Source organism: Salmo salar, chromosome ssa22 (genome assembly GCF_905237065.1).
Source record: "Salmo salar chromosome ssa22, Ssal_v3.1, whole genome shotgun sequence".
Lineage (NCBI taxonomy): Eukaryota > Metazoa > Chordata > Actinopteri > Salmoniformes > Salmonidae > Salmo > Salmo salar.
The window spans coordinates 37,842,917-37,863,595 of NC_059463.1; the positions used below are offsets into that span (position 1 = coordinate 37,842,917).

The 20,679-nt window shown below is 41.9% G+C and overlaps 1 protein-coding gene across 1 annotated transcript; it reads right to left on the reverse strand.

The window, feature by feature from the left end:
• Nucleotides 1–1,721: 1,721 nt before the first annotated feature.
• On the reverse strand, nt 1,722–20,473 carry hdhd3 (haloacid dehalogenase-like hydrolase domain containing 3). Its single transcript, XM_014167857.2, has 3 exons — nt 20,359–20,473; nt 3,003–3,340; nt 1,722–2,791 (listed from the first exon to the last, which is right to left on the reverse strand). Exons 2-3 carry the CDS (start codon nt 3,333–3,335, stop codon nt 2,396–2,398), a joined length of 729 nt encoding a protein of 242 aa, XP_014023332.1. The 5' UTR covers nt 3,336–3,340; nt 20,359–20,473; the 3' UTR covers nt 1,722–2,395.
• Between the last annotated feature and the right edge of the window lie 206 nt (nt 20,474–20,679).

Genomic DNA, 20,679 nt, shown 5'->3' on the forward strand with positions numbered 1-20,679 from the left:
TTGCTGTGTAACAAAAGAGCTCTACTATAATGAACAAAGAATTCATGCCTTTTAGGCCAAAACTACACAACACTGAAAATAGGCTTAAGATGGATTGCGGTATGCTTTTCACTGGGTTGTACTGAATGGCGTGACGGACCACCCATGCAAACAAATAAATACTGGTTCCTGCCCTCAGAGTGGATGCACTTTGGAGTGCTTCTCTCGATCATGTGCAGCCAGTCATAGCTTTTTATGTCAGATAACGGTTTTGACTGGACGGGATGCAGTTAATGTCAGAAGTGACTTGCAGGTTAGGAGAATTAGGTTAAGGTTAGGTAAAATGCAAAAAAAAAATCTTCCTGATGCAACTCAAACATGCAACTTTTGATATCACTTTGACATTAGCTGCATCACATCTAGCCACGACCATAAATAACCGGCCCGATTCCTCCTTTTCTCAGCTCAAGTGAGGTGAAATCTAATGCTGTATTAAAAAAATCTATTCATTTCCAAGAGAGGAGTTAAGTCGTAGAAGAATGTAGCCATGGCTGTAGAACAGGCATTTTTATTTATTGAACATAATCCATTAATTGGAAGGTGTCACAACGTGATATAAAATGTATTGGCGAAATAAGTTACGAAAACATTAGATAAATTATACAGTGAGGGGGGTAAAAAGTATTTGATCCCCTGCTGATTTTGTACGTTTGCCCACTGACAAAGAAATTATCAGTCTATAATTTTAATGGTAGGTTTATTTGAACAGTGAGAGACAGAATAACACACAAATCCAGAAAAACGCAAGTCAAAAATGTTATAAAATAATTTATTATAGCATTTTAATGAGGGAAATAAGTATTTGATCCCTCTGCAAAACATGACTTAGTACTTGGTGGCAAAACCCTTGTTGGCAATCAGAGGTCAGACGTTTCTTGTAGTTGGCCACCAGGTTTGCACACATCTCAGGAGGGATTTTGTCCCACTACTCTTTGCAGATCTTCTTATGGTTTCGAGGCTGACGTTTGGCAACTCGAACCTTCAGCTCCCTCCACAGATTTTCTTTGGGATTAAGGTCTGGAGACTGGCTAGGCCACTCAAGGACCTTAATGTGCTTCTTCTTGAGCCACTCCTTTGTTGCCTTGGCTGTGTGTTTTGGGTCATTGTCATGCTGGAATACCCATTTTCAATGCCCTGGCTGAGGGAAGGAGGTTCTCTCCCAATATTTGACGGCACATGGCCCCGTCCATCGTCCCTTTGATGCGGTGAATTTGTACTGTCCCCTTAGCAGAAAAACACCCCCAAAGCATAATGTTTCCACCTCCATGTTTGACGGTGGGGATGGTGTTCTTGGGGTCATAGGCAGCATTCCTCCTCCTCCAAACACGGCGAGTTGAGTTGATGCCAAAGAGTTCCAATTTGGACTCATCTGACCACGACACTTTCACCCAGTTGTCCTCTGAATCATTCAGATGTTCATTGGCAAACTTCAGACGGGCATGTATATGTGCTTTCTTGACCAGGGGGACCTTGCGGGAGCTGCAGGATTTCAGTCCTTCACGGCGTAGTGTGTTACCAATTGTTTTCTTGGTGACTATGGTCCCAGCTGCCTTGAGATCATTGACAAGATCCTCCCGTGTAGTTCTGGGCTGATTCCTCACTGTTCTCATGATCATTGCAACTCCAGGAGGTGAGATCTTGCATGGAGCCCCAGGCCGATGGATATTGACAGTTCTTTTGTGTTTCTTCCATTTGCGAATAATCGCACCAAATGTTGTCACCTTCTCACCAAGCTGCTTGGCGATGGTCTTGTAGCCAATTCCAGCCTTGTGTAGGTCTACAATCTTGTCCCTGACATCCTTGGAGAGCTCTTTGGTCTTGGCCATGGTGGAGAGTTTGGAATCTGATTGCTTCTGTGGACAGGTGTCTTTTATACAGGTATACACTCCCTTTAAGAGTTCCTATTCTTATGCTCCTATTCTCAGCTTGTTACCTGTATAAAAGACACCTGGGAGCCAGAAATCTTTCTGATTGAGAGGGTCAAATACTTATTTCCCTCATTAAAATGCAAATCAATTTATAACATTTTTGACATGCGTTTTTCTGGATTTTTTTGTTGTTATTCTGTCTCTCACTGTTCAAATAGACCTGCCATTAAAATTACAAACTGATCATTTCTTTGTCAGTGGGCAAACGTACAAAATCAGCAGGGGATCAAATACTTTTTTCCCCTCACTGTATGTACGTCTTTAGATAATCTAAAAGTGGTCATTTCATGTGTTAAGTTTTGGGGCTAGTTTCACGGCTTGGATTTTATATATATTTTTTTATACTTTAATGTCAAGTGCAGTGAAATGTTGGCACAGTGCGGTTTGTTTGAATCCTGGCTTGAGTTTACTTGTGTAATAGATAACATTTAGTCCATATGTTGCTGGAGACGTGCAGGTAGCTCCTCCAGGGTCTTTAATCGATGCTGTGGGGGAACATCAGGGTATTTATTCCTGCCCTGTCTGTCCAGCAAGTACCCATGGAGGCCCAGTGACCGAGAGGTCACATAGTCATTGACATAATGGTCCCCAATGTGAGCTACACTCGCGGCTGTTACGCCACATTTCTCTAGTGCCTGGTGGAAGATTGCTGGGTTAGGCTTGGCTATACCGGCCTCCTCTGAGGTGAGCAGGAAGCTGAAGTGAGACAGCAGGCCACAGTCTCGTAGAATCCCCTCCAGGCGATTGTCAAAGTTGGACACCACACCCTGCTTCAGTCCCAGGGAGGATATGCTCTCCAGGGTCTTCGCCGAGTCTGGAAATACCTTAGTACGGAAGATACAGACTATTAATTTGACAATGTGGCACAATTGTTCCAATTGATAGATATTGAGGATGGTTTACAATTAAACTATTTCAATGAATGCATGTAGGTATACAAGATCATTTTGCACAATCATAATATCACATTTCTGGAGATGTTACATGAATTATACAACATACTGTAATGCTGATAGAAACAATTATTATACTCACCTCCCAGTTATTAGGGCTGCAGAAGCCATGATACAAGTTGTGGGCCAGTGTGTCCAGTAGGGCTGCGTCCTGCACTCTACACTGGGCGAAGGTGTCCCGAACCACTCCCATCCACCAGGCCTTCCCCCCCAGGCCCTGGGCGAAACCGTAGTTGGGGTAGAGTTTGGAGTACTGATGGAAGGACTGGCGGAAGGCAGCCTCCACCTCTGTAGGGTTAAGACTGAAACCTGCTGTTCGCTTGACCTCCTGGCAGTACTGCTCCCCGACAGACCTGCGCACCTTCAGCAGGGTGTCTTTCACATCCCACAGCACCCAGTGCAGTGGCACACGCATCACACCTGGCACAGAAATACACACATCTCATGTTGTAGATGGAGGAAATCAGGAAAAGTATGAAAAATGGGTAGGTTACTTTCACTGCATTGACAAAAAGAAAATTTGACAAAATAGCTGAGGCTGCAAAATAAAGCACAAAAAAGCTCTGGAAGGTGCAAAGTCCAGATACTGTTTTATTTCTAAGTGAATGATAAGACACTGACTTTTTTGTTAGTTGCTCAATGATAACACCACATAGTAGAGGTCGACCGATTAATCGGAATGGCCGATTAATTAGGGCCGATTTCAAGTTTTCATAACAATCGGTAATCGGTATTTTTGGCCACCGATTTGCCGAATTTGTTTTATATTTTTTTTATAAGAAAAGTCAGTTAAGAACACATTCTTATTTTCAATGACGGCCTAGGAACGGTGGGCTAACTGCCTTGCTCAGGAGTAGAATGACAGCTTTTTACCTTGTCAGCTTGGGGATTCAATCTTGCAACCTTACGGTTAACTAGTCCAACGCTCTAACCACCTGCATTACATTGCACTCAACGAGGAGCCTGCCTGTTACGCGAATGCAGTAAGAAGCCAAGGTAAGTTGCTAGCTAGCATTACTCTTATCTTATAAAAAAACAATCAATCAAATCAATAATAATCACTAGTTAACTACACATGGTTGATGATATTACTAGTTTATCTAGCCTGTCCTGCGTTGCATATAATCGATGCGGTGCGCATTCGCGAAAAAGGACTGTCTTGCTCCAACGTGTACCCAACCATAAACATGAATGTCTTAAAATCAATACACAAGTATATATACTGCTCAAAAAAATAAAGGGAACACTTAAACAACACATCCTAGATCTGAATGAAAGAAATAATCGTATTAAATACTTTTTTCTTTACATAGTTGAATGTGCTGACAACAAAATCACAAAAATAATCAATGGAAATCCAATTTATCAACCCAAGGAGGTCTGGATTTGGAGTCACACTCAAAATTAAAGTGGAAAACCACACTACAGGCTGATCCAACTTTGATGTGATGTCCATAAACAAGTCAAAATGAGGCTCAGTAGTGTGTGTGGCCTCCACGTGCCTGTATGACCTCCCTACAATGCCTGGGCATGCTCCTGATGAGGTGGCGGATGGTCTCCTGAGGGATCTCCTCCCAGACCTGGACTAAAGCATCTGCCAACTCCTGGACAGTCTGTGGTGCAACATGGCGTTGGTGGATGGAGCGAGACATGATGTCCCAGATGTGCTCAATTGGATTCAGGTCTGGGGAACGGGCGGGCCAGTCCATAGCGTCAATGCCTTCCTCTTGCAGGAACTGCTGACACACTCCAGCCACATGAGGTCTAGCATTGTCTTGCATTAGGAAGAACCCAGGGCCAACCGCACCAGCATATGGACTCACAAGGGGTCTGAGGATCTCATCTCGGTACCTAATGGCAGTCAGGATACCTCTGGCGAGCACATGGAGGGCTGTGCGGCCCCCCAAAGAAATGCCACCCCACACCATGACTGACCCACCGCCAAACCGGTCATGCCGGAGGATGTTGCAGGCAGCAGAACGTTCTCCACAGCGTCTCCAGACTCTGTCACGTCTGTCACGTGCTCAGTGTGAACCTGCTTTCATCTGTGAAGAGCACAGGGCGCCAGTGGCGAATTTGCCAATCTTGGCGTTCTCTGGCAAATGCCAAACGCCCTGCACAGTGTTGGGCTGTAAGCACAACCCCCACCTGTGGACGTCGGGCCCTCATACCACCCTCATGGAGTCTGTTTCTGACCGTTTGAGCAGACACATGCACATTTGAGGCCTGCTGGATGTCATTTTGCAGGGCTCTGGCACTGCTTCTCCTGCTCCTCCTTGCACAAAGGCGGAGGTAGCGGTCCTGCTGCTGGGTTGTTGCCCTCCTACGGCCTCCTCCACGTCTCCTGATGTACTGGCCTGTCTCCTGGTAGCACCTCCATGCTCTGGACACTACGCTGACAGACACAGCAAACTTTCTTGCCACAGCTCACATTGATGTGCCATCCTGGATGAGCTGCACTACCTGAGCCACTTGTGTGGGTTGTAGACTCTGTCTCATGCTACCACTAGAGTGAAAGCACCGCCAACATTCAAAAATGACCAAAACATCAGCCAGGAAGCATAGGAACTGAGAAGTGGTCTGTGGTCCCCACCTGCAGAACCACTCCTTTATTGGGGGTGTCTTGCTAATTGCCTATAATTTCCACCTGTTGTCTATTCCATTTACACAACAGCATGTGAAATTTATTGTCAATCAGTGTTGCTTCCTAAGTGGACAGTTTGATTTCACAGAAGTGTGATTGACTTGGAGTTGTGTTGTTTAAGTGTTCCCTTAATTTTTTTGAGCAGTGTATTTTTAAACCTGCATATTTAGTTAATATTGCCTGCTAACATGAATTTATTTTAACTAGGGAAAATGTGTCACCTCTGCAACAGAGTCAGGGTATATGCAGCAGTTTGGGCCGCCTGGCTCGTTGCGAACTGTGTGAATACTATTTCTTCCTAACAAAGACAGCCAACCTCGCCAAACGGGATGATTTAACAAAAGCGCATTTGCGAAAAAAGCACAATCGTTGCACGACTGTACCTGTCCATAAACATCAATGCCTTTCTTAAAATCAATACACAGAAGTATATATTTTTAAACCTGCATATTTAGCTAAAAGAAATCCAGGTTAGCAGGCTATATTAACCAGGTGAAATTGTGTCAGTTCATTGCACGCAGAGTCAGGGTATATGCAACAGTTTGGGCCGCCTGGCTCATTGCGAACTAACTTGCCAGAATTTTACGTAATTATGACATAACATTGAAGGTTGTGCAATGTAAAAGGAATATTTAGACTTAGGGATGCCACCCGTTAGATAAAATAAACGTTTTGTTTTCGAAAATGATAGTTTCCGCATTCGACCATATTAATGACCTAAGGCTCATATTTGTGTGTTTATTATATTATAATTAAGTCTATGATTTGATAGAGCAGTCTGACTGAGCGGTGGTAGGCACCAGCAGGCTCGTAAGCATTCATTGAAACAGCACTTTCGTGCATTTTGCCAGCAGCCCTTCGCAATTCTTCAAGCATTGCGCTGTTTATGACTTCAAGCCTGTCAACTCCCGAGATTAGGCTGGCAATACTAAAGTACCTATTAGAACATCATGTAACCGATGTGAAATGGCTAGCTAGTTAGCCGGGTGCGCGCTAATAGCGTTTCAAACGTCACTCGCTCTGAGACTTGGAGTAGTTGTTCCCCTTGCTCTGCATGGGTAACGCTGCTTCGAGGGTGGCTGGTGTCGATGTGTTCCTGGTTTGAGCCCAGGTAGGAGCGAGGAGAGGGACGGAAGCTATACTGTTACACTGGCAATACTAAAGTGCCTATAAGAACATCCAATAGTCAAAGGTATATGAAATACAAATCGTATAGAGAGAAATAGTCCTATAATAACTACAACCTAAAACTTCTTACCTGGGAATATTGAAGACTCATGTTACAAGGAACCACCAGCTTTCATATGTTCTCATGTTCTGAGCAAGGAACTTAAACGTTAGCTTTTTTACATGGCACATATTGCACTTTTACTTTCTTCTCCAACACTGTTTTTGCATTATTTAAACCAAATTTGAACATGTTTCATTATTTATTTATGGCTAAATTGATAGTATTTATGTATTATATTAAGTTAAAATAAGTGTTCATTCAGTATTGTTGTAATTGTCATTATTACAAATAAATATCGGCCGATTAATCTGTATCGCCTTTTTTTTGGGTCCTCCAATAATCGGTATTGAAAAATCCTAATCGGCCGACCTCTACCACATAGTGGTGCCTGGAGAAGTGAGTATACTCTAATTGAGCAAAAACTGTACCAAATGGCCTGCCCGTTGAAGGAAAGATGCTCTGTGTGAAAATGTATGAGAAACAGTGACATGCACTCTTAAATAACCTAAAATTATCTTTCACAGTCAGGCCAACCCAAGCTGTACTGTGCAGGTAGGCCTACTAGTGAAACAGATAAATTGAGGCTGTCAACTAAGCCAGAAATTTGCAGGTTTCTGATTGGTAATTTTTTTTCTGGTTTTCGCTATAAGTCACACTTTTTTAATAGAAAAAACAACTAAATAGGATGTTCTATGTCCATAACAATGTTTAAACCACATCAGGAGACCACTAAGGTCTGGGAATTGTATTTTTTGTTGTGTAGTTATCGTTTAATTTAAGTGGCAGGCATCTAAAACTGCTGTTTGGTTAGCAGTGTTTCTGAGATGTAGTTAGCAAAACAAATGGCCACTGGATTGATGCAAATAATTATGATATCATTCCGCCAGGTAGGCAAAGACTACTTTGTAGTTAGTTAACATTTTAAATTGAGAGTTTTTGGGAAAGCCTTTCCATCTACCAGAAGACGGTTAGGCCTACCATTAGCGTCGCTATATTTTTCCTTCCTTATGTTTTACTTCATGACATTGAGGCATGTTTTGCCTTGCTTCATAGTAGTCTACAGCCAAAATCCCACCATAGAAACATGGAGACAAGTATTTTATAAAGACCTCAATGTTCTCCTGTTCTGTTGGTATTCTTTAAACTTTATTTCATTGTCTAGCAGCCAAAGGTATGATCTTAGTCATATTAATAAACCCATGATAGTTGTAAGTTGTCGCATCTTTAGAGCTCCCTTCTTTCTAAAATGTCTAATGGATATTTCCATCTCTGTCTATGAAACTATTTTCAGGTATGGGTGGTGCACATTTTAGAATGCTTTTCCTGTAAATTGCATTTTGGAACATTCGCATGTAGGCCTGCACCGTGTGCACATTGCTGCACCTAAAATGTTTAGAAATAATAGTTAATCAACATTTTAAGCTAAACATTCTGATATGTTCCATCAACCTTATTAATTGATATGACATACCTCCACTAGACCACTAAACTAGGCTACTTTGATATGCATCGAAGGGATTAAGAAGTGAGTATACTTAATGCCCATTGAAAAATAACTGGGTATACGGCGTATACCCTCCACTGACAACACGCATAGGGGCAGGTGTACCGAGACTGCTTGCGTTACACGCGTTATTACATGCTGACGTTCGTCATGGTGTATACTTTTTAACCATGAAACAAATCTAATTTTATTTGTCACATACTTCGTAAACAACAGACTAACATTGAAATGCTTACTTACGAGCCCTTTCCAGCAATGCAGAGAATACAAAGAAATAATAGAACAATTATAACAAGAAGAATAAATACACAATGAGTAACGATAAGTTGGCTATATACACGGGGTACCAGTACTGAGTCGATGTGCAGAGGTAGTTAGCGACACCGTGTGCTATGAGGGGTGATCAGGGACATAAGCCTTGGCAACGTACCACCTGACATGATACCAACGCCTTACAAACGTCTGTGTGACTCCTGCGTTACGTGTCTGACTGACATGACACCAACGCCTTACTAACGTCATGTGCATAGTTTATATTAATTAAATCTCAACTCTAAATGTTAGAAACGTACAATTTTTCCCGTGCAAGCAGACATTCCAACATAACCACATTGAACTACAGTGTAGCCTACGGCTTGTGTATTTCCTGTTATCGCTAATGGCCTAGAAAAGATGATGCCCAATCTGTCTTTCCCTCAACACCTCATGGCATGGTATGTTATCTTATCTCGCTGTATACAGATCTAAATGTTGTTAGCCAATCACAGACTGTGTTGTTACCAGTTCCACAGACAGCCAATAACGGTTGTGTCAACGGCTTTCAGATGAGTTCATAGGTGCTATTAGGGATCCTTGGGATGTCCCTTCAGTCGAATAGAGCACTTCACAGACTTTCCCCAGAGGGTTTGTGCTAATCGGGTTCCTTGGGATGTCCCTCCCTCTATCAAGTACAGAGGGAGCCCCTGAACAAGGCAGTTAACCCACTGTTCCTAGGCCATCATTGAAAATAATATTTTTTTCTTAACTGACTTGCCTAGTTAAAAGGTACACAAAAAAGTAGAATAATGTAAATTGGTTAAGTTTAGTGTTAGTTTAGGGTAAGGACGTTCCCCGGAATTCGGATTGCAGTGACCATTCATACAGTGAGAGACTGGCACGGTATTTGAGAGCTCGGCGGCGACACATTCATTCATTCTTGTTTTTTTACAAGCAACAGAAGCGATTTGAGTGTCTGCCCCAGATAGTTTCATTAGAAACGATAAATAATTACCAAGATGTACTTGATCCAATTGAGGAGTAAGTAGGCTTTACTTAAGTTGTGATATCGTTAGGAAATATTTAGGCCTACTGTGTTAAGGCAAATTTGGTTTATTTGAAAATAATAATTTTTTGTTGATAACATTGTCGAAAGCACGTAGGCAATATTATTACTATGTCTATAGCAGAGTAGGATAGTGTACAATAACGTAATTTGATGTGCTAGTATTATTTATTTAATGGATTAATTAAATAACTACTTTTCACTGAAGGGAAACGAGGTACAACATGCAACTTCGATCGAAGACCTAAAATCACGCCTGACAATATCACAACGGTATCCTAATATAGTGTGGATACAGTAGTAGCCTATTCTACAATCTAACTGTATGTGCTAGTATTATTTATCTAATTTATCAATTAAATGTGGATGGGTACGCCATTTCATTCCATGATTACGTTATTGTAGATACAAGAGTAGTCTATAGCCTACAACAATAATGTAATTGAATGTGCTATAGTATAATTTATTTCATTGATGAATACAATTGTACATGGGGATGGGTAGGCTACTTCATTCAGTGAATACATTGCTATTTCTGGGAGTATGTTAATGACTGCTTTTCAGCTGTTGAACTATGGCAATGTCTAACTCATTTCTAAATCTCTTTCTTTTAGTTAAGATGTGATGAGCCAGAGCAACCAATCAGCTTCACTGCAGGTGCTCAACCCACCCACCTCACTGTTCTCCCTCCACAAGTAACCACATCCTCTTCTCCTGTTCAACTACTTTGCCACCACACTAAAAATGACTGTACATATACCCCTGTGCCCATCTCAGTGTAACATGATCCATCCAAGGCCTCAGCTGGATGCCTAAAATGTGAGAAATGTAAGCAAGATGCTATTGTGTGTGTGTGTGTGTGTGTGTGTGTGTGTGTGTGTGTGTGTGTGTGTGTGTGTGTGTGTGTGTGTGTGTGGATGGATGATGGAGTTCCAAGTAAAGACATGAGAAGATGGCAAAGGAGATAGTGATGAGAGTGAGAGCATACAGTATGAAAATGAAGACCCCTTGGGATCGAAAATGAGTGTGGGGTGCCTCGCCTGCATTTTGTCCGTTTGAGCATACTACAGTCACCCCTGGTGGAGGTTCTTGGAACACTGTGTTTTAAGTCTGAGCACAGGTTGACAAAAACCTTCAAAGGGTGGTGGTGCTGCTATGTTGCATGTTATCTTGAATACCAGGCAGATGTTTGAGTACAGAATCAAATGGTGTAAACTTATCAGGCTAAACTTGTTGAGTACACTCTTTGAGAAACGGGTTCCAACAGGGTTCTTTGGTTGTCACCAAACGAGAGAACTTTTTGGTTCCAGGTAGAACCCTATGTGGAATGGAGCCAAAAAGGGAGCTACCTAGACACAGAAGGGGTTCTACCTGGAATCAAAAAGGGTTCTCTTATGGGGACAGTGAAAGAGTCCTGTTAGTTTGTAGATAGCACCTTTTTAACTGAGTGTAGGCCTGTATTGCAGTTGTGGTTCTGTGGATATCTGTGAAAAATAAAATTAATTGGTGGTGGTGGTGAGTTAAGATAATCGGAAATACTATGAAACATCCCCAGTTTTAGAACACATTTGCAAGCAGGCAAAGTAACCTGTGTGTGATCACAACATCGACAGGACCAACAAAAAAAGACTTGCTTGGGACTCCCGAGTGGCGCAGCGGTCTAAGGCACTGCATCTCAGTGTTAGAGGCATAACTACAGACCCTGGTTCATTTCCAGGCTGTATCACAACCGGCCGTGATTGGGAGTCCCATAGGGCAGCGCACAATTGGCCCAGTGTCGTCCGGGTTCGGCTGGGGTAGGTCGTCATAGTAAATAAGAATTTGTTCTTAACTGACTTGCCTAGTTAAATAAAGGTTTAATAAAAAAAATTAAAACATGCAAACAAAAGATAACATGTCTAACTTGCACCGTTATGCAATTATTATGAGACTAGATACAAAGCTGCTACTGCATTGCCCCCCACCTCTCCATTTGTTTTGTACAATGCTGCTACTCGCTGTTTATTATCGATGCATAGTCACTTCACCCCTACCTACATGAACAAATTACCTCAACTAACCTGTATCCTCGCACACTGAATCGGTACCAGTACCCCCTGTATATAGCCTCGTTATGTTATTGTGTTACTTTTTGTAATCGTTCATTTTATTTTTTACTTTAGTTTATTTGGTAAATATTTTCTTAAACTCTTCTTGAACTGCACTGTTGGTTAAGGGCTTGTAAGTAAGCATTTCACGGTAAGGTATATTGTTGTATTTGGCGCATGTGACAAAGTTTGATTTTATTTGAAAGAGCTAATTCTGGCTACCAATGTTCTAGTATTCATTTATTGAGGCAAGCAGATCATAGATGCCAAGGTGGTACTCAAGCATATGCCATGTGTATATGTGACACATATTGAAGTCGGAAGTTTACATACACTTAGGTTGGAGTCATTAAAACTCGTTTCTCAACCTCTCCACAAATTTCTTGTTAACAAACTATAGTTTTGTCAAGTCAGTTAGGACATCTACTTCGTGCATTACAAGTCATTTTTACAACAATTGTTTACAGAGATTATTTCACTGTATCATAATTCCAGTGGGTCAGAAGTCTACATACACTAACTTGACTGTGCCTTTAAACAGCTTGGAAAATTCCAGAACATGATGTCATGGCTTTAGAAGCTTCTGATAGGCTAATTGACATCATTTGAGTCAATTGGAGGTGTACCTGTGGATGTATTTCAAGGCCTACCTTCAAACTCAGTGCCTCTTTGCTTGACATCACGGGAAAATCAAAAGAAATCAGCCAAAACCTCAGAAAAAAATTGTAGACCTCCACAAGTCTGGTTCATCCTTGGGAGCAATTTCCAAATACCTGAAGGTACCACGTTCATCTGTACAAACAATACTACGCAAGTATAAACACATTGGGACCACGCAGCCGTCATACCGCTCAGGAAGGAGACATGTTCTGTCTCCTAGAGATTAATGTACTTTGGTACGAAAAGTGCAAATCAATACCAGAACTACTGCAAAGGACCTTGTGAAGATGCTGGAGGAAACAGGTACAAAAGGATCTATATCCACAGTAAAACGAGCCCTATATCGACATAACCTGAAAGGCCGCTCAGCAAGGAAGAAGACATTGCCCCAAAACCCCCATTAAAAAAAGCCTGACTACGGTTTGCAACTGCACATGGGTACAAAGATAGTACTTTTTGGAGAAATGTCCTCTGGTCTGATGAATCAAAAATAGAACTCTTTGGCCATAATGACCATTATGTTTGGAGGAAAAAGGGGGAGGTTTGCAAGCCGAAGAAAACCATCCCAACCGTGAAGCACGGGGGTGGCAGCATCATGTTGTGGGGGTGCTTTGCTGCAGGAGGGACTGGTGCGCTTCACAAAATAGATGGCATCATGAGGATGGAAAATGATGTGGATATATTGAAGCAACATCTCAAGACATCAGTCAGGATGTTAAAGCTTGGTCGCAAATGGGGCTTCCAAATGGACAATCACCCCAAGGACACTTCCAAAGTTGTGGAAGGCTACCCGAAACATTTGACCCAAGTTAAACAATGTAAAGGCAATGCTACCAAATACTAATTGAGTGTATGTAAACTTCTGACCCACTGGGAATGTGATGAAAGAAATAAAAGCTGAAATAAATCATTACTTTTACTAAACTCAGCAACAACAAAAAACATCCCTTTTTCAGGACCCTGTCTTTCAAAGAATTCATAAAAATCCAAATAACTTCACAGATCTTCACTGTAAAGGGTTTAAACACTGTTTCCCATGCTTGTTCAATGAACCATAATTAATGAACATGCCACTGTGGAACGGTCGTGAAGACACTAACAGCTTACAGACGGTAGGCAATTAAGGTCACAGTTGTGAAAACTTAGGACACTAAAGAGGCCTTTCTACTGACTCTGAAAAACACCAGAAGAAAGATGCCCAGGGTCCCTGCTAATCTGCGTGAACGTGCCTCAGGCATGCTGCAAGGAGGCGTGAGGACTGCAGATGTGGACAGGGCAATAAACTGCAATGTCCGTACTGTGAAACCCCTAAGACAGCACTACAGGGTGACAGGAAAGACATACAGGGAAGACATCCTCCTCCCTCATGTGGTACCCTTCTTGCAGGCTCATCCTGACATGACCCTCCAGCATGACAATGCCACCAGCCATACTGCTCGTTCTGTGCGTGATTTCCTGCAAGACAGGAATGTCAGTGTTCTGCCATGGCCAACGAAGAGCCCGGATCTCAATCCCATAGAGCACGTCTGGGACCTGTTGGATCGGAGGGTGAAGGCTAGGGCAATTCCCCCTAGAAATGTCCGGGAACTTGCAGGTGCCTTGGTGGAAGAGTGGGGTAACATCTCACAGCAAGAACTGGCAAATCTGGTGCAGTCCATGAGGAGGAGATGCACTGCAGTACTTAATGCAGCTGGTGGCCACACCAGATACTGACTGTTCTTTTGATTTTGACGCCTCCTTTGTTCAGGGACACATTATTCCATGTCAGTGGAACTTGTTCAGTTTATATCTCAGTTGTTTAATCTTATGTTCATACAAATATTTACACATGTTAAGTTTGCAGAAAATAAAGACAGTTGACAGTGAGAGGACGTTTCTTTTTTCTGAGTTTATTATTCTGTTATTTCACATTCTTAAAATGAAGCGGTGATCCTAACTGACCTAAGACAGGGAATTTTTACTAAGATTAAATGTCAGGAATTGTGAAACTAAGTTTAAATGTATTTGGCTAAGGTGTATGTAAACTTCCGACTTCAACTGCATGTATGGTCATATTTTTTATATTTCATTTTTCCTCCCAGGTATTTTCATTTAATGTATGTATACAATTACTGCCACTAGGGGAGCTGTGACATCAATGAAGTGAGTTAGTGAGATATTTAACATTTCTTCATCATTATGGAGAATGACTAGTTCTGAAAATGAACGTTTCTCCGTCTCATCACTTTAACTATTAATTCAGGTATGTAATGTGCAAAAATGCAATATAACTCAAAATATTGAGGTAACATGGTTAATTACATAGTCCATGAGTTTGTTGATGTTTGAAGGCAGTTTTAACTGAGTGAAAAACTGGTTGGTATTATCCTCATTGTAAGTAAGTTAATGGAATTAGGCTAGGTTGCTAATGGTTTACATTTATTTATTTTTATTTTACCTTTATTTAGCCAGGTAGGCAAGTTGAGAACAAGTTCTCATTTACAACTGCGACCTGGCCAAGAATAAAGCAAAGCAGTTCGACACATACAACAACAGAGTTGCACATGGAATAAACAAAACATACAGTCAATAATACAGTTCAATAAAATCTAAATCTACCTCTATGAGGTAAGAAAAGGGAGGTAAGGCAATAGAGGCCATGGTGGCGAAGTAATTACAATATACCAATTAGACACGAGTGATTGATGTGCAGAAGATGAATGTGCAAGTAGAGATACAGGGGTGCAAAGGAGCAAGATAAATAAATACAGTATGGGGATGAGGTAGTTGGATGGGCTATTTAAAGATGGGCTATGTACAGGTGCAGTGATCTGTGAGCTGCTCTGACAGCTGGTGCTTAAAGCTAGTGAGGGAGGTAAGAGTCACCAGCTTCAGCAATTTTTGCAATTCATTCCAGTCATTAGCAGCAGAGAACTGGAAGGAAAGGCGGCCAAAGTAGGAATTGGCTTTGGAGGTGACTTGAGAGATATACCTGCTGGAGCGCGTGCTACGGGTGGGTGCTGCTATGGTGACCAGTGAGCTGAGATAAGGCGGGGCCTTACCTATCAGAGACTTGTCGATGACCTGAAGCCAGTGGGTTTGGCGACGAGAATGAAGCGAGGGCCAGCCAACGAGAGCGTACAGGTCGCAGTGGTGGGTAGTATATGGGGCTTTGGTGACAAAACAGATGGCACTGTGATAGACTGCATCCAGTTTATTGAGTAGAGTGTTGGGGGCTATTTTGTAAATGACATCGCCGAAGTCGAGGATCGGTAGGATGGTATGTTTGGCAGCATGAGTGAAGGATGCTTTGTTGCGAAATAGGAAGCCGATTCTAGATTTATTTTTGGATTGGAGTTTCTTAATGTGAGTCTGGAAGGAGAGTTTACAGTCTAACCAGATACCTAGGTATTTGTAGTTGTCCACATATTCTAAGCCAGAACCGTCCAGAGATGTGATGCTGGGCGGGCGGGCAGCGATCGGTTGAATCATGCATTTAGTTTTACTTGCATTTAAGAGCAGTTGGAGGCCACGGAAGGAGAGTTGTATGGCATTGAAGCTCGTCTGGAGGTTAGTTAACACAGTGTCCAAAGAAGGGCCAGAAGTATTGCTGTGGAGGGTGCCGGGCAGTTGACCGGGGTAGGGGTAGCCAGGTGGAAAGCATGGCCAGCCGTAGAGAAATGCTTATTGAAATTCTCAATCATAGTGGATTTATCGGTAGTGACAGTGTTTTCTAGCCTCAGTGCAGTGGGCAGCTGGGAGGAGGTGCTCTTATTCTCCATGGACTTTACAGTGTCCCAGAACTTTTTTGAGTTTGTACTACAGGATTCACATTTCTGTTTGAAAAAGCTAGCCTTAACTTTCGTAACTGTCTGTGTATATTGGTTCCTAACTTCCCCGAAAAGTTGCATATCACGGGGGCTATTCGATGCTAATGCAGAACGCCACAGGATGTTTTTGTGCTGGTCAAGGGCAGACAGGTCTGGAGTGAACCAAGGGCTATATCTATTCCTGGTCCTACATTTTTTGAATGGAGCATGCTTATTTAAGATGGTGAGGAAGGCACTTTTAAAGAATAACCAGGCATCCTCTACTGATGGGATGAGGTCACTGTCATTCCAGGATACCCGGGCCAGGTTGATTAGAAAGGCCTGTTCGCTGAAGTGTTTTAGGGAGCGTTTGACAGTGATGAAGGGTGGTCGTTTGACCGCAGACCCATTACGGATGCAGGCAATGAGGCAGTGATCGCTGAGATCTTGGTTGAAAACAGCAGAGGTGTATTTGGAGGGCGAGTTAGTTAGGATGATATCTATGAGGGTGCCCGTGTTTACGGATTTGGGGTTGTACCTGGTAGGCTCATTGATAATTTGTGTGAGATTGAGGGCATCAAGCTTAGATTGTAGGATGGCCGTGGTGTTAAGCATGTCCCAGTTTAGCCTAGCCTAGCAGCACGAGCTCAGAAGATAGATGGCGGGGCAATCAATTCACATATGGTGTCCAGGGCACAGCTGGGGGCAGAGGGTGGTCTATAGCAAGCGGAAACGGTGAGAGACTTGTTTCTGGAAAGGTGAATTTTTAGAAGTAGAAGCTGAAATTGTTTTGGTACAGACCTGGATAGTAAGACATAACTCTGCAGGCTATCTCTGCAGTAGATTGCAACACCATCCCCTTTGGTAGTTCTATCTTGGCGGAAAATGTAATAGTTAGGGATGGAAATTTCAGTTTTTTTGGTGGTTTTCCTAAGCCAGGATTCAGACACAGCTAAGACATCCGGGTTGGCAGAATGTGCTAAAGCAGTGAATAAAGCAAATTTAGGGAGTAGGCTTCTAATGTTAACATACATGAAACCAAGGCTTTTACGGTTACAGAAGTCAGCAAATGACTTCTGTCATTGACCTGTTGAGTAGGAGTGGAACTAGGCATTGCAGGTCCTGGATTAACCTCTACATCACCAGAGGAACAGAGGAGAAGTAGGATAAGAGTACGGCTCAAGGCTATAAGAACTGGCCGTCTGGCACGTTCGTAACAGAGAGTAAAAGGAGCAGGTTTCTGGGCACGATAGCATAGATTCAAGGCATAATGTACAGACAAAGGAACGAGAAGGGATTAACATGGCGCCCAAACTTTCTGTACTTTTTTTTTTAACGTTTTAGATCCAATTTGTTTTATTTTCTATGAACAAAGGCTCAGTTCACTTTAGGTAATACATGTAAATATGTGACGTCACGATAAAATGTTAGTGTTAATATTTGTACGAAAATAGTGTAACAGTTCGCTAGCTTGATGCTAACCAAATTTACCTTGGCTAAGCACAATAGTAGTTAGCTCTCGCCTAGTTGGTTTTAGTCAATGTCAGCTTAATGTAATGGTTGTGGCATTGTTTTGCATAGGTGCCCAGTAATTTAGAGTGTTTTATAAATTGACACTGATCGTACAGTGAGTTATATATAATGTGAATGAGTAGATGTATGGTGACTCCATGTTGGATGAAGGGACCAACGGGACTGCCATGGGCAAGTCCCTTGACGGGTACCAGGAACGGTGGAAGGACAATCTGAAGGTAATTATCTTTGCACACAACACAGCAGTGTCCAGGCCTCCAGAGTATTCACTCTATCGCCTGCTATATGGAGGGGAGCCGCAGCAGTTAACTGACATAAACAATGCAATTGTAACATTATTGCATATACTGTCGTATATCTTTTTTTTATTGAATTAGTGTTTTCTTTTGCATAACGTTCTTTGAGGTCACTGATACTCCACCTGATGTGGTGGAAGTTGTTGAAGCAGATCAGAATGCCTTTGAAGACCACCTTTAGGCACGGACTGAGAAGGATGTGGAGGTTTTTGACCAGGTACAAATTATTGTCCGCTGTTAATTTATTTTCTGGCCTTACAAGAGATATATTTGTAATAATTGCATTTATTTATATTATCAATGAAGGTTAGACTGAACATGGACAGGGCGAATGAGAAAAAGGAGAGCCACCTGAGAAGAATCAAGGGGACCAAGTGCTTCGACATCTGGGCGAATGACTTGGCTTGGAAGAAGGACGAAAGGAAGGCGAGACCCGGACATCCGATAAGGTGAATATAAAAATCTCAGATAATAACTATTTGCTGCCTCGTGGTGGGCGGCATCACCATGCTGTCAGCAGTACCAACACTGGCCCAGGGGTTTCTCCAAATAGTCAATCTCAAGGCTAACAACTGGATCACGTTAAGTAACTGCCACCTCCAGGTAGGTATGTATGACCCCAGTGGTCATGACACCCCCCTGGAGTTTCTCTCACAACTCATCACTCTATGTTTTCCAGGGACCATCCCTTACCAACCCCACTGACATCAAAAATTAGACAGGTATCCTTTCTTTTCTGTCTGCCATTAACATTATTGCATGTCTAATCAAACATTTAAATTAAATAATTCAATAACTGTATTTTTACATACCTGACAATCATTTAACCTGTGTGCTTGCTTGTTTACCTCTGTCTCCTACCCTATTCCCTTTACACTGCTCCTGTTCTCCAGGACCTAGGGGTTATGCCTAACACCCAGACATGGATCCACCTGATGTCATCCTTTACCAACACCCCATCCACACAATACCCATCCCCTCTCTATTCAACCTCCCATCCACACAATACCCACCCCCTCTCTATTCCACACACCAGAATTCTGTATTTCAGTCTGATTGCCATGTGAGTGTACAAAAAAATCTGAAAGTAAATTGACACACATGTACCAAAAAAATATCAATGGTTATGTATTTAAATCTAAAATATTGCTAGATTGGTTTTCACAGCTGTTTCATAAGGTGTTCATTATTGTAAATTGTAACGTATCCCTTGATGGTATTTGTTAGTTCAACATTAAATTGGATCATAAGACATACAATAGATATATATTCAACCACAAAGGTGTACTAATAAGCTATGCTTTTTTTTTTTTAAATCATAATTGAGGACTACAATTATTTGAGTTTAGATAAGGGAATGCCTGTTTAAAATGAAAACATGCCAGCCAGACAAGCCAGTGTATGAATCAAACGTATTTGCATATGAATGTAGTGGAAATGAGCTCACTTTGTGATCTGTAAGGTAAGTAACATTAATGGGGGGGGGGGTATTGAATCGGCGGCTGGCATCCAACGTTATTGTTCAATAACGCCACCTACTGTACTGGATCGCTTCTGCCTTCCCTAACCTAAAAATGTACTTATAAAAGTATAAAGGGGTATAAAAAGTATAAAATGTACTTATAGAAGTCCTGCAGATACAAGAATGCAGGCCGAAATTGCGCCCTTCTCTTTCTCTAAGGCCTAGACACATCACTACTGAGGGCGCAAGACGAGCAAATAATCAGAGGCGCAAGCAGTAGTTTTCCCACGGAAATGCTAGCTAGCTTGTGTTGTAGTAGTGTGACAATGGCTACAGCGGCTCTAGCAGCTGTTATTAACTTCAAGGTGGATGTTGCTGCTAATTTGTTAGCGCCACCCTTTTAACTTTCAATCTTTGTTTACAAATGATAATCTGGTGAATGACACTTTTTTTTGCAGCTCACTTGATGTTTGCGATCTCTGAAAATAATGACTATGAAACATTGTTGCATTTAAACTTTAGATCACTGGTTAGTGTGATGAAGGTCATAAAATAACTTTTAATTTAATTTGGGAAATTAAATGGTTGTGCTTTTGTATTGTTATGATTTTCTGTCTCCGAAGCTCGGCCAGGCCTGTTTTCATTTCTCCTTCAGTAGAACTAGAATGGTCCGACTACAGAAGATATAATAAATGATACTATGTTTTATGTTATTTTCTTGATTTGAGTTTGATACAACGTAATGGAAGATTTTTGGTCCCTCTGGAGACTAGGGCCATAGTTACGGTTCGCCACTGATTTAAAGGTAGGGATAAAGTGACTAAGCAACAGGATAAACAGTAGCAGCAGCATATATGACAACATTGGAGTTAAATTATGTCAAGGAAGATAACCGAAGGGTGTGTATCGTACCTGATCACTCTCGACGCTACAATCACAGACAGAAGAAGGGTTAGTTACCAGTATATTTGCTACAATGCAACGAGAGGTATACCCTTACTGGCAGTCGGTCCTAGGGTGCAGCACTTCAAATATCCCCACTGAATCTCTTGCACAGAAGGAAGGGTTCCATTTCAGTCCTGCACTCAAACATGTAGCCTACCGTGTAATGTTTGTGTAAATCCTTAACATAAATGTATTATAATACTGAGGTTGGACAAAAAGTTACAGGACGTTCAAAATAGAGTGAATACATTCTAAATTGTGACAAATAACTTTGCTTGTGCTGCCATC

Excerpts from the sequence above, each read along its gene's own strand:
- hdhd3 (XM_014167857.2), bottom strand. The coding sequence starts at position 3,335 with ATGCGTGTGCCACTGCACTGGGTGCTGTGGGATGTGAAAGACACCCTG. Across the intron at positions 2,792-3,002 it reads GCAGCCCTAATAACTGGGAG|GTATTTCCAGACTCGGCGAA; the intron begins GTGAGTATAATA and ends TTCCGTACTAAG.